The 12,901-nt window shown below is 40.7% G+C and overlaps 1 protein-coding gene across 1 annotated transcript; it reads right to left on the bottom strand.

Annotated features, from left to right (window-relative positions):
* Positions 1 to 3,429: 3,429 nt before the first annotated feature.
* On the bottom strand, positions 3,430 to 12,847 carry SLC66A3 (solute carrier family 66 member 3). The gene is made up of 7 exons (XM_027455237.3): positions 12,601 to 12,847; positions 10,529 to 10,611; positions 9,980 to 10,049; positions 9,312 to 9,369; positions 7,955 to 8,075; positions 6,758 to 6,799; positions 3,430 to 5,252 (listed from the first exon to the last, which is right to left on the bottom strand). The coding sequence occupies exons 1-7, from the start codon at positions 12,741 to 12,743 to the stop codon at positions 5,164 to 5,166; spliced, it is 606 nt and encodes a 201-aa protein (XP_027311038.1). The 5' UTR covers positions 12,744 to 12,847; the 3' UTR covers positions 3,430 to 5,163.
* Positions 12,848 to 12,901: the final 54 nt, after the last annotated feature.

Genomic DNA, 12,901 nt, shown 5'->3' with positions numbered 1-12,901 from the left:
GCTTGGAGCTTAAGCGCTAAATTGCCCTGTTAGCGACATATCTCAATGCGTGCTACTTTTCATTAACAAGTGAATTGGTGGAAACTTTTTTTTGGAGTTTTCTGAGATATTTAACACTTTCACTGTTCTGACAGAGGCAGGAAGCCCACTGCTTGAACACCCTTACATTCGCTGGGCCCAGTGGGGTCTCTGTAACCGTGTTCTGTCTTTCAGACAGGCTTTGGAAGCTAATCTTGGAGCTAGGTGCAGGCCGCAGGTAGGTCTGCAACTTCAAGACTCATGTTGATTTGCTGGGCCCTATGGTTCCATGAACCTGTGTGATGTTGTCTGGTGTATTACAGCCTTGATGTACTGGGGGATGACCAGGATTCATACAAATATTGGTAGGATCTGTGTAGCTGCATGTCCACTCTGGAGTGATGGAAGAGCTTGATAAATGCAGTATTGGAGCTCCCCTGTACCATTCAGAGCTACAGCAACGTGAGTTTTGTTACTGGGCAGGTGAGCATACACCCAAGCTTAAAAGAAGCATCAGCATCACTGAGGTAAAAAAATATCCTGGAGGTCACAAAGACCACGAGGACTGCTGATAAGTCCTGCTGATTGTGCACTTCAGGGGAAACAATTTAAAGTCTCCCAAGATGAGTCATTCTGGAAGTCAGCTCAGTGAAATCTGTATGTAGTCAATACCTCAAAGGCAACAATTTCTTTACAGTAAGTGCATAACTTAAAAATATGTTTTACACCGGCTCAATTTTATGCTTCAGTAGAGTGCTGACTGTGCTTTACGTGTCAGGGGGACAGCAAAATTTTCCATTTATGCTTTTCGTATAGTATGAGACGGGTCAGCACCTTGGTACTGCTGACTAATGTCTCCAAAGTCAAAAGTGGAAATTATCTACATCCCAAAGCAGGCATATACACAGAAGACTTGCAATTACAGTAAGCTGGTAGGTAAAAATATGTTTTAGCACGGAGCCACATTACTATTCAGTTTTAATCATTATTAGCTGGCTTTTCTTGTCACATTTAGCCTAGTGCAGATTCTGTCCTTTGGTTTCCAGAATACTTGACAGATAAAACAAGGTGTATGCCCTCTTACAGTGCTCTTCCTGTGAATAAATAATACCACATAATATATAGAAGTACTTGCTTAAACCACTGGCAGTTGAACAACAGCAAAACAGTGATTAATTGGTAGGTTCTTGGGTAATGTTCATTGTGGCTCTCCGACACCTATTTGACCCTAACAGACATTATATCTGAAAAATCTTAAGTGTCCTGGAGGAGTGAAGCTCAAAAGCAAGCAAATTAAATTCCAATGAAAACTAACAATTTAGTAGATTTAATAACACCCAATTCTATGGTTTTATTTTTTCTTTTCCAACAATTTTCAGCTTCCTTATATACCAAACTGGGGCATTGTTCAGAACATTTCATGTTCTGCTACATACATGAATGTGAATCTCAATTATCAGTGATCTATGATTATCAGTGAAGAATCTGGAATGGAATAAATCAGCCTGAAGAGAATTATAAAAGAATTTATTTATTCATCATCAAAATTGCATGGCTGGGAAACCACCTCATTTATGTTGCTCTCCACGATTCTGATAATTCTTCCTGTGAGCTCTGAGTGGTGGGGGAAGAGTAATAGTAGTTCTTGTAGAGGACTGAATGCAGGCTGTCTGAGACCTGTTAGCTAATTGTGGATGATTTTCTCTAGAGTCCAACTGCTGTAAAATCCTGCTTCTGGATTCCAGCTGTTACACTGTGAGTCCCCTTGCCCACCCCTTTCTCTCCTGTTTTGTTGGATTGCTTTAGCAGAGCCAGGTTAGGAAGCAGCTACATGCACACACAAGCCAGCAGACGAGGCTCAGGGACAGGGAGTTCTGAGCCATCCAAGCAATAAAATCTTTTCCTGGATTAGAATAATGCAATGAAACACACCCATGTCTACGTGGTCTTACTCTGTGCAAACCACCAAGTGTTAGGGAGGCCTGAAAGGAAGGGAGGTGCCTGTATGCGTTTGTGTACGACTCCTGTTCACTGGTTCACAAGTAGGCTTTTGGGAAAAGTTAAACCCATTCAATCTTCTACTGTCAACATCTAAAACTGCAACCTGTTATCTCTGGAATCATGTCCTCTTTTTTTTTTTTTTTCTTTTTTTTTTTTGTTTGGATACCGTATGTCATGATAAATGTCTTCTCTTTCATACTGTTAAACTGAGCTTTGTCACCAAATGATCCATGCCACCAAGCTCATCCATTACCAAATGCACAGTCATAGCTCATAGCTGGAGAGGTTTGGGGTTATACTCAAATTTCAGTAGGCTGTACTAGAATTCAAGTTTTGTACTGTCATGGGCAAGAAAATGCATACTTTTTGAAAGCCCCAGTAGACCCCACACCTTCCAAGCCAAGAAAAGCTGGTTTAGCCTGTCAGCAGGTTGTGAACTGGTGCGAGTAGGTGCTGGGTGTGTAATTCAGCGCAACAGGCTCTGTGACTGGAGAAGTGCTACTTCCAGCCCTGTGGATAAAAGCTACTCACTACCTGACCACAGTAAAACAGGTCCAAGATGCTTCCCCTGCGTGCCTTTGGCCAGCTGCTGCACTTGCTTGCATCCACCCTGGTACCACTGAATGACAAGTTTAACAAGATTTGCCCTCCCTATCTTGGCTAAAGCTATTGCCTTTAATCCGGCTACTTGGGAAGATTATGGTTTACGTACTGGTGGGAGCTACACTTCTATGGGGCTTGCCCAGGACTTGACCATGTTTCTACCTTAGAAAAATTAAAGAAATTATTCTCCATGAGAAGAGAAGAGAGAAAGAAAGAGAAATAAATGAAAAGCATGTGAAACTACCTGCTGCTACCTTCTGATTTGTTCTATATCCCAGGCAGCTTGAGTGACAACTCCTGGTCCAGCTTTCCAAGTCCACAAAATTACTTAAGTTTGTGGATTATCCAGCCGTTTCTTTTATTTCCCACAATTTTCCAAGATGATTTATTCTAGATATATTAAGTAACCTGTACAGAACCTTTCTTAAATGTATTTTCCACATTTTATGGTGAAAAAAACCTTAAATGCTGATCATCGAGCCAAAAAACGTTCTTTATTTTGCTACAGCATCACTCAGGAATATGAAAGACACCAATAACTGGGTTTTGTCTCTAAGCAAATCTTTCTCTATCAAGAGGCTTTAAAAAAAAAAGGAGATGAGATGTGTGTGTTTTTTTTTTTTCCTTTAAGATGCTGGAGTTCTTTAGCATTTTACAGATTGATACACAGAATGATGCTTTGACTATTAAGATGAAAGCTGCCCATTCATGACCTATAAAGAACATTTTATTTTCTCTCCAAAAACAGAGACAGAATTAAAAATTGAATGCATAGTGAAAATTCACTGTAAGAACGACATGAATCAATCATGATGAACACCATTTATTAACATGACCAGGAAAATGTATAACATGCCACCTGCCACCAAATTATTTAGACCAGTTCAGATATTTAACACAGCTTTAGTAAATCAATAGCAGAATGTTTACAGTTACTCTCTCAACCACCATAGAAACTTCCGAGCATTTATACAGATTTATTGGAGCAGTAAAAAAACTAATCTTTTAACTTGCTCTCAATAATGTGAGATACATGAAATCGTATGTCCACAGACATACTTCTTCCCACCCCAAAACCAGAGCTTACAAAGCAGCTGTATTTTCGATAGTCAAGGTCTCAGTGAGATTGCAGAGTAGGCTTTTCTCCCCGTGTACACTAGCAGAACATCTGCTTTTGCAGATCTTGCTGCTCTAGTAAGAGTCCAAAGGTTTAGCACGTTGCAAGGAAAGCCTGCCTCAAACACAGTCAATGGAGTCTTCCGAGTCTTCCCATAGTTTTCAAGCATGTCAGGATCAAGGGTGCCTGGGTTTTAGGATGCTGATCAAAAGTAATACTATAAAATCTCTTCTGAAAAGGCCTATTTTTTTCATTTTGGAGAACGTAATGAGAGATGAATGGTTACTATACTACTCTGGTTACTTCTGTAACTTTTGGCTGGAACAGTACTACTTCCAAAAATAAAATCCTGTTACAATATTCAAGAATATACTTTTCCCTATTTAAATATACCTACTACTAACTGATTAAAATCTCCAAAGTAAAAATTCAACTGAAGTCTTCAAATTCTTCAGGACAGACAGGTTAAAAAGTAATAAAGCATGGAGTAGTATCATCAAAAAACACTGGAGATGAGTTTGTCTTGATGCATCAAGCTGCCCTTGTAAATGGGTCACTGCCCATATGGATTGCATTTGGAGACTGGGCATCAGTTCAGGACTTCTGCTTGAACAGTATTTTTAACTCTGTAGCTCAAAATCCCATTAATTTCTATACCTTCCAGTTTCTGCTGTTCCCAAAACAGTTTATTCCTGAATGTTCAGGTTGAAAAAGAAGAATACATAACTGAGTTTTTGCTCTTATAATAAAAACTCAGTATAGAAATAGAAAATTTCTATACTTTCTTTCTATACATTATAGAAAATGACCAGGGGTATCCTGTATCAGCTGTATACATTGTACTGGTTAAGTGTTGCATGCAAGCGCTGCAGGCCCAGCTGGATTTGTGCCCACGTAAAACACCTTTACAACATTATTCTGAATTGGGCCTTTTATTCAGATTTTCTTTATCCTAAAATATAGATGGTTAATACCTAACTTAACTGGGATGCTTGCAAGAAAAAGACAAGCATCTGTTGTTTTCAAACTTGCAGCAAATGCAGAAAGATGAGTTGATACGTTGCCAAAAAATAGCTCTTGTATAATTGAATAAAATAATTGGTTCTATGTAACCAGAAAGTACTGCAGTGGTAGGAGAATATATAAACATCTAAATACAAAATACCTTGTCCACATAGTAAAAAACTCCATAGAAAATGTGGTATCAGTAAAACTTCTCTTAAATAACCAATAAAAATATGCTGCTTAAATTAAGTATCTTAAAAGAATTATTTCCAAGAGAAAATAAGCAGGAATGTACTAAATATGTTTAGAGATAAAAATGAAGCTTAAGAGAGAGAGCTGCCTCAACTTTTGTTTTGTTGTTTAAGCTTAATTATATCTGTTTACTCATTTGGTTTTTATGTTGTGTGCTGATGTGTCTTCTAATCAGTCTTTTTAGTTTTCCTGTAGCGCAGAATTGTGACTGTGACCCAAATATTGAGAATGAGCATGGTTATGAAACGGATGAGAACTAAAAGGGAAAAAAAAAGAAAATCTTGTAAGCATAATTCCAAAAAAAATCAATTGCTGTCATTTTCAGAAGACACGTTGTTTTGTAAACTTCTCCCGGTGTACAAATTGGCTGGTTCCCATTCTGCAACTCATTTCAGCCAATTGGTTTAAATTACCACGTTCCGGAATCCAGAACTTCTCAAAGTAAACACAGCAGAAAAGAGCATTTCACATTTGCAAGCAATATCTGAAAATAATACATCTTTAACTGTTTTGTGGCAAAACCAGCAGAATAGCACAACTCTGAGTAGCCTCATAAAAATTTATATTTACACCTAGCCTTAAACCTGGAGCCGCAGCTTCTGTGTCCTTTATGGTTGCGTGTTGTTTATAATAGAGATTCTCTGCTGCCATCTGTTAAGCTTACACTTTGGGGATACAGGAAATACTTGTATCTGTCAGACTTTAACGAGAGGGAAAAAAAAGCTACAAAACAAAACTGTTTTCCAGTATCTCGATTAACTTTCAGATTGTTTTTAAATCAAAGGAAGCAGAGTATTACTACCTGTGAGAGCACAGTTTGAAGTACAGGTACATCTAATACCCATGTGGGAGATGGAACATTGACAGAAATGTACGTGAAACCTTGCTTCACAAATAAGTCATCTTTGACAGTTTCATATGCCTGCATGAAACCGAGATAAACACACCGAACTGTTAAGTGCTAGAAGTTAACGTGAAACATTTTCCATTAGAGCTGCATAGTGTCAATGTTTGCTGCCATCTCTTTCATGTTCCAAAGTGTGCTGTGTTATATTTTCAAAAGTCACTGTAACCAGAGCCAGCTTTACTTTCAAGTGATTTGGTTTTACTAGCACTGTCAAGACAGCGTTTTCTCCCTTCCTTCCTCTCCTCAACATACCTCTCACTTGTAATCTGCAGAGGGGTGTAGCTGTGGCTGAACTGGGCTCAGATCATACTTCTGCCATAAGCATTATGCCAGTTCTTTGGCGATCCAGTTAACTGCATGGCCCCACACACCCTTAGCCAGGCATACAGCAGGCAGCACGCACAAGGGTGAAAATAAGGAATTGAAAAGGGGACTTGCTTTTTCAGTGAAAGAGCCATTTTAACTGCTTGTAAAACTAGAGCCTTACTGTGCTGCAGAGGACTGCTCAAAAAAAATACACTCAGATGATGTTTCTGCTGGAATTTCTAGCTTTGAACAAGAAAAAGGATCCACCAGATAAAGTATAATGTGATTCTGTTACTGTTCTTGCATCTACCGACTCTTGATTTTGAACCATATATTGATAAACCTGCTGCATTCTTTAGTTCTTTCAGTTTTGTTGGGATCACACTTTTTCACAGGATGGTAAGAAGATGTTAAATAAATTTTCTTTATAATTAAATCAGCTGCAAAATATTTATTTTAAGCCACTTTAACTGCTTTTACAAAGCAGTTAAAAACTACATGTACTATGGCAACTATTAGTTTGAAAGGTAAACCATTCTCATACTCACCTGAGAGATCATTTGTAGTCACTACAGTTGTAAATATTCTTGCTGTAAATTGGAGGAATTGTGGTTAGTGGATTAGATACAACATGCTTATACTTTCATAAACTGATGAAATCTCTGTTTCACAATAGCAGATAATATGGCATGAAAATATACATTGTATAAACATTGCCACTTTTAGTGGATTGACTGGTTTAGTTCCAGAGATCAAGCTCTCACAGCTGAATGGCACTGTACTAAGGGCCTTTTTTAATTAGAAAATAATTGATAGAGATATAAAAAATATCTGTCCCTAAATAGGATGTGGTCAGTGTCTACTGCTTCTCTTTCAGTTCTCCCCCCTCCTTCTGTAGTTGATACTGGGTTACACCCACAATTGAGTTAGTGTGACAACCTTTGTAAATGTTCACCTGCATGCTTTTAGGCTTCTGCAAGTATGAGGAATTCAGTTTCCCTTCCCACAACAAATCTAAATGTTAATTATTTCACATCTGGAACAGGGAACCATTTACAAGGATTCCTACCATTGTTCAGCTGACATACCACAACTTCTAATTATTGACTTAAAAACACTGGTTTCACAGGGAAATAGATTCAGCAGCGCTATGTTTTACAGTAAGGATATTTTAAACAAAGTTTATGAATATGACAAAGGTATTTCTGATAAACAGCTGTAGAAATGTTTATGCTGGCCACTAGGTAATTAACATATGAACTGCACAACTCCCTGTTCTTGATATATTCTTAAATTCTCCTTTGTTGATAAAAAGTATTTACATGTAGACATAGTTAAAGGTATTTAGCATTAAGTATAATTTGTAGATGGCTTTTAGAATTAGTGTTGTTTGTTGACATAGCTACAAAATTTAGCACCGTTTCATGATGGATCAGTGGTAATTTTATTGAATTCTAGGACACTGAAATCTTTTCTTCATAAAGGCACTCTCAATTATTTCATCTGCACCGAGATTCTTTGACCATTTTTTCATGTTTTCTAAATCCAAGTGGCACTGTGACTCAGCTAGTGTCAATAATACTTGATTGACTGTGGTATCTGAGTCTCAGCAGTCAGCACTATGTAAAACTGCATTAGGCAAGATACACGTTTGAGTAAAGACCTATTGACAGCATTAGGAGCAAAGATGGCTTCAAAAAATGTGATCTCTGTGCTTTGCACCAAGCTGCCCATCCAAAGCTTACTTGCACAGGTGTATGCAGCCATGCTCCAGGTCAAGGCGCTCACTTGTCCAGAATCTTTTGTCTGCCAGAGACACCGCAGCTGAGCCAGCTTACTTGCCGCGCTGATGAGCGTGCACAAATTCTGAAAAGCACGTAAAGAGAAAGAATGAACCCCTGCCATTAAGTGTTAAGCTTAATGCTGTCAGTATACACCTTACTAGAAAACAAGACTATTTTTTTTTTCATTTAGAATAGAAAAAAATATATGCTTTCTTAGTATTTTGCAACTTAAGCTTTACAGTTTTGTACTAAGGAACTGTGAAGCACAAAATTAAAGTTGCCAGAAGCATGGGACTGATTTCTGAGGTACTGCTCAAGAAGAAGCTCAGAGAGCACAACAACGGCTATTACTGTTGGAAAATAGTTGATTGAGGCAAATATAATACAAGGAGAAAAAAAAAAAAAAGCCTCTCAACCTGCTCCATAAAACTGATTATGAAAGTTAGCTAAAATGAGACTGATGTAGTCTAAACAGCAAGGTTGATTCATACCATCTGTTACCATTACGTCTGGCAAACAAAACCCGAAAAGAATGAGAAAACTGACAAGAATGTGTGGAAAATGAGTCCAATTGGTGGGGAAAAAAATGTAATGAAGGGAAAAGACTATTCAACCTGTCATCTTTTTAAGGGGGATTTTGCAAAGTCGCTCCGTGTGCGTCTTTGGTCAATGCCTGGATTTCCCTTGTAAGTAAGGATTGGTACTAGACTCAGAAGCTTTTATCCTTATTTGCATTACTTTTTACATTAGCAGTTCCAGTTCATCTGGAATTAACTCTAACTTCCTCTCTTCTGATAGAAAGGGCAAAGACATCTTTAACCTACGAGGGGAATTATCAAATAATAAGTTTTCTTTGGAAATTTTAGGGCTAAATGGAAAAAAGATCTTGTGAAATATTTAACACCCCAATTTCAAATGCTTCGACTGATGCTCTGTTCTTTTACCTTTCGTATTAGAGGTCTACCAATGGGGATTATGCCAGTAGGACGTATGAGGACATCTTAAACCTTTGCTACTTTTAGCATTTTTGTGACAAGGTCACACCAGCATATCTAACACTCTCAACCCAACCCAACCCAATTTACATAACTATACCTCAGAACATTCCCCCCCCCCCAGTCTGTAATGTAAGTGCTGTGTTTTCAAGCCACACACAGAAGTGAAAGAAACAGCTGTATTTGGAAACCGGTTGTTTGTTCTGAAAGCTGAACTAAATGATGAATTCTTCCAAGTGTAAGGAGAGATTTCAATGATAAAGACTTCCACAAAAAATGATTTCATATGCGGACATGATTTCAAATAATCATGCAGCACTTACCATGGCCAGGTCTATTATCCACCTCCGCAGCGTTAGCACGTACCAGCCTCCCCAAAACCTTACAGCATGTTAAGTTTCATAGCACTGCCAGGATACCAAAGCTCTCCAAACTGTCTGGGAAATTTGTATTTTTTTTAACATCTGGAAATAATATTATTGTATAGTCTATAATAGAGTTTAAATCTGGATAAAACATATTAAGCACCGGTAGAAGCACTAAGTGCTCCTATTTTTCACAGTCCTTGGTTGAACAGTGCCTGGGGTTTCTCAAGACCTGCTCCAATGCACACAGCTTGAGATTTAAGCCCAAATCCTACGTGTGTTTTAAAAACGAACACTACTGTCTTTGTCATAGCAAGTACAACTTGAATGGACAGGAAGCAGAGACAGAAGATTCATGATTTGTACCCTGCATCTCTAGCAAAGATGTAAATTAGGAACAGGTCAGACTCCTTAGCAGTCGTGGGCCTTCTAGCCATAGCCACATGCCAAGCTTACCTCACGCAGAGATCTACAGTGATCCAAGAAATAACTTGGGGATGTGGAATGCACGGTGAGAGGCAGGTGGCTGGATATGATTTCTGACAGTAGTACCAAGCAAATGATATTGCTATGTGAAGAACGACCAAACATGCTACATAAACTAATTGCCAGATTTTAAAGGATACATGGCTGCATAGAGCAAAGCTCGTTTCATGTTTCCATTGAAACGCAGAACAAACAAAAGGAGAACAGCATCTGAAACAGATAAAAGATTGCTTGTCAGAGAAGGGAGAGAGTGGGCCCAAACGCTCCTAGACAACAAGAACTAGCTCCACTGGGCACCATGTCTATGGGACACTGGTTTCTTAAAGGTTTGTCTCTCAAATTCAACGGAAGTCGGAAACACTGCAAGCTCCAAAATGAAGCTTTTAGCGAGTCTGGGGTGTTTATACGGCTTCTCCCCCACAGGGTGCCACTGGATAAAGGGTGAGCTTATACTACAGCTCCACTGAGTGGATTAATTAGATCTTTCTGCTCTACCTTACCATCAATTTTCATAACACATACAAGAGCTCAATTATACTTGAGATGTTCATTGCCTCTTCCCCCCAACCCCATCTGGAATCAGTTGATGGATTCACATCATTACAGTGGAATACTCTACCTGCATGCAGAGCCTCTGCATGTAGAAGGAGCCCTGCCTCATTTCCCAAACCACGCTTACAAAGGATTACCTTGTGCAATGAGGATGGGATATTCCAGGTATGTCTGCAGAGGGTAACCATAATAAATCTGGTACCTCAGGAACACAAGGAAGCTGAACAAAAAGACAAAAAACAGCATGACTATACAAAGGAACAGGACAGCTCCTTCACAACTTCTTTTTTATTGTCTTTTAAACTATCTTTTGGTTGTGCCAAAAGGATCCAGATAGGTGTAGCCCCTGCTGTCAAACTGATCAAACAAATATGAACACAAAGCACAGGCCTGATGATTCTATGGTCTATTCTTGTTATCTTCAAATAGAACAAGATGTAGAGAGCTGCCCACACTTCTTGTCAAGGTCTCTGTGTCAGAGTATGAAAGGCATAATTTCATTAATTACAACTGGTGAGAAAGAAACAAAGGTTTCCAGACCTTAAAGACTGCCTTCTCTTTGCATCTGCCTTGGCACATCTGTTATAGTTCTGATTTTTTTTTAAATCTATGTTCATAGTTTCACCTATAAATTAAACAAGCCTTACTGGAGTAAGACATATTTTCCAAACCATCCAGACTACACTGTTACAAGATTACCTCATGTAGCTGTACTGGTCAGATTGAGAGTCTGCTCTTAACTGCACAAAACAATGGCAATTATTCTCCTTCCTGCTACTTCACAATACAGTATCTAAAAGGAACTGAGCTGTTATCATGCTTTCTTTACTTTCTTCAACTTTCATGCAAGTCCATGAAGTTAGACAGGAACTTCAAAGCTGCAGAGTCTAGAAGAAGAAAACAGAAAGGTCTCTGAGGATATACATGAGGAACTGCCTGCCTTTTAGGTAACCGGCTTTTACAATATTCACAATTTGCATATCTGAATTCTGTCCAGAACTGCCTACAAGTCTTATTCCTTGTAGTGTCAAATTATAGCCCTTGGCATCGCACCATTCATCTGTGTCACTCCTTTGGCAGGCCACTGCACTGTGTCTCTGCAGAACCATCCCAGTGCGTGCCTGTAGGCCACAACTCTCTGCAGCTGGACCCCAAGTCTTTAAAGGATAAGTAGGCCTACTAAACAAGCAAATAGTCCCAGTAAATGTTTTAAAAAAGCCTCGCTGAAACTCTTCCTGACTAGTTAGTTCTGTCCTCCACACATGGCAGGCACAGAACTGATGGCAGTGTGGCTACTTACAAAGCCTTTTTAGTATTCACCAACACACATGAAATGGTTTTAAAATGTTACTACGGCTGTTTGCCCAGGACTTTAGGTAAGTACCCTCTGCTGGAACTAGACTTTGGTTCTGAAGTATATGAAGTATAAACCATGCTCTCAGGGTGATATTTCCAAGAGAAAAAGCCCTTCGCTAGTGCGGCTCAGTGCTGGCAGCCTCTGCCCAGACGTTGTCTCCTCCACCACTTTGTTTGGCACACACGAGATGTCTCAGGGCGCTCTTTTGCACAGACTCATACCCAAATCTGTGCGTGCACGTCCGTGGCTTATTTATTTTCCACTCCGTACAATCCTCTTCCAGCAAGATTTAATAAGCCTAACCAACATATGATTACTGCAGGCTGAAAAAAAACCTTCCGAGTCTGACAAGGCTTGTAATCTTCTTAAAGAATGATTATATTTTACTTCCTTGGGTGAAAGAATCCTGCCTAACTGGTACCATCACCTGCACGACAGGGCACATGGACCAGCTAACAACTCGATTATATGTCTTAAATCCCACAGCAGGTATCTAACTACACGGGTAGCCTGCGCTGGTCTCACAAGAGTGTCTGAACAGCGCAGACACGCTTTAAAATGGGAAGTTTGGGTTAAAAAAAGGTCTGTGCGTCACACGGAGCAGGATGCCGGCTCTGTGGAGGCTGCGGAACCGGAGCTCTCTCTATAAAAAACGCCTCTTTTATAAAACCGAAAGGAAAAGGGCCGGCTTGAGGCAGCCCCCCACCGCGCTGCCAGCCGTCAGGGCGAACCGCTGCTGGCTGCGGGGGCGCCTCGGCTGCCCCCTCCGGAGCCCACAGCCCCTCGGCTCGGCGCTGCCACCCCCCCGGCTCCCCTCCCGGCCTCTCCTCCCCTCCCCGTGCCCGGCCTTACCCGGCCAGCTCCAGCAGCAGGCTGCCGAGGCTGACCCCCCTCGCCGAGCCGGCCGCCAGCACGGCCGCCAGCTGCGGCAGCTTGAGCACGGCGCACACCGCCCAGGTGCTCCAGTGAGCCAGCTCCAGCAGCGTCAGGGCCATGCCGGCGATGGGGAACCCGGCTCGGCCCGGCACGGCTCGGCTCGCCACGGCTCGGAGGGGCGGGGAGCAGCGCCCGGCCCGGCCCCGCCGCCATGGGGCGGCCCTCACGGAGCAGCTGATGGCGCCCGGGCACCGCCATCTCCGCCCCGAGCTCCCCC

This window comes from Anas platyrhynchos, chromosome 3 (genome assembly GCF_047663525.1).
Source record: "Anas platyrhynchos isolate ZD024472 breed Pekin duck chromosome 3, IASCAAS_PekinDuck_T2T, whole genome shotgun sequence".
NCBI lineage: Eukaryota > Metazoa > Chordata > Aves > Anseriformes > Anatidae > Anas > Anas platyrhynchos.
The sequence above is the reverse complement of the archived record's forward strand: the minus strand, read 5'-3'. Positions and strand labels throughout refer to the sequence as shown.

Bases quoted from the DNA above. Each gene is read 5' to 3' on its own strand.
- SLC66A3 (XM_027455237.3), bottom strand. From the start codon at position 12,743: ATGGCCCTGACGCTGCTGGAGCTGGCTCACTGGAGCACCTGGGCGGTG. The intron at 10,612-12,600 runs GTAAGGCCGGGC...CTTTTTGTTCAG, and splicing joins CTGCTGCTGGAGCTGGCCGG to CTTCCTTGTGTTCCTGAGGT. The intron at 8,076-9,311 runs GTAAGTGCTGCA...CGTGCTTTTCAG, and splicing joins GGATAATAGACCTGGCCATG to AATTTGTGCACGCTCATCAG.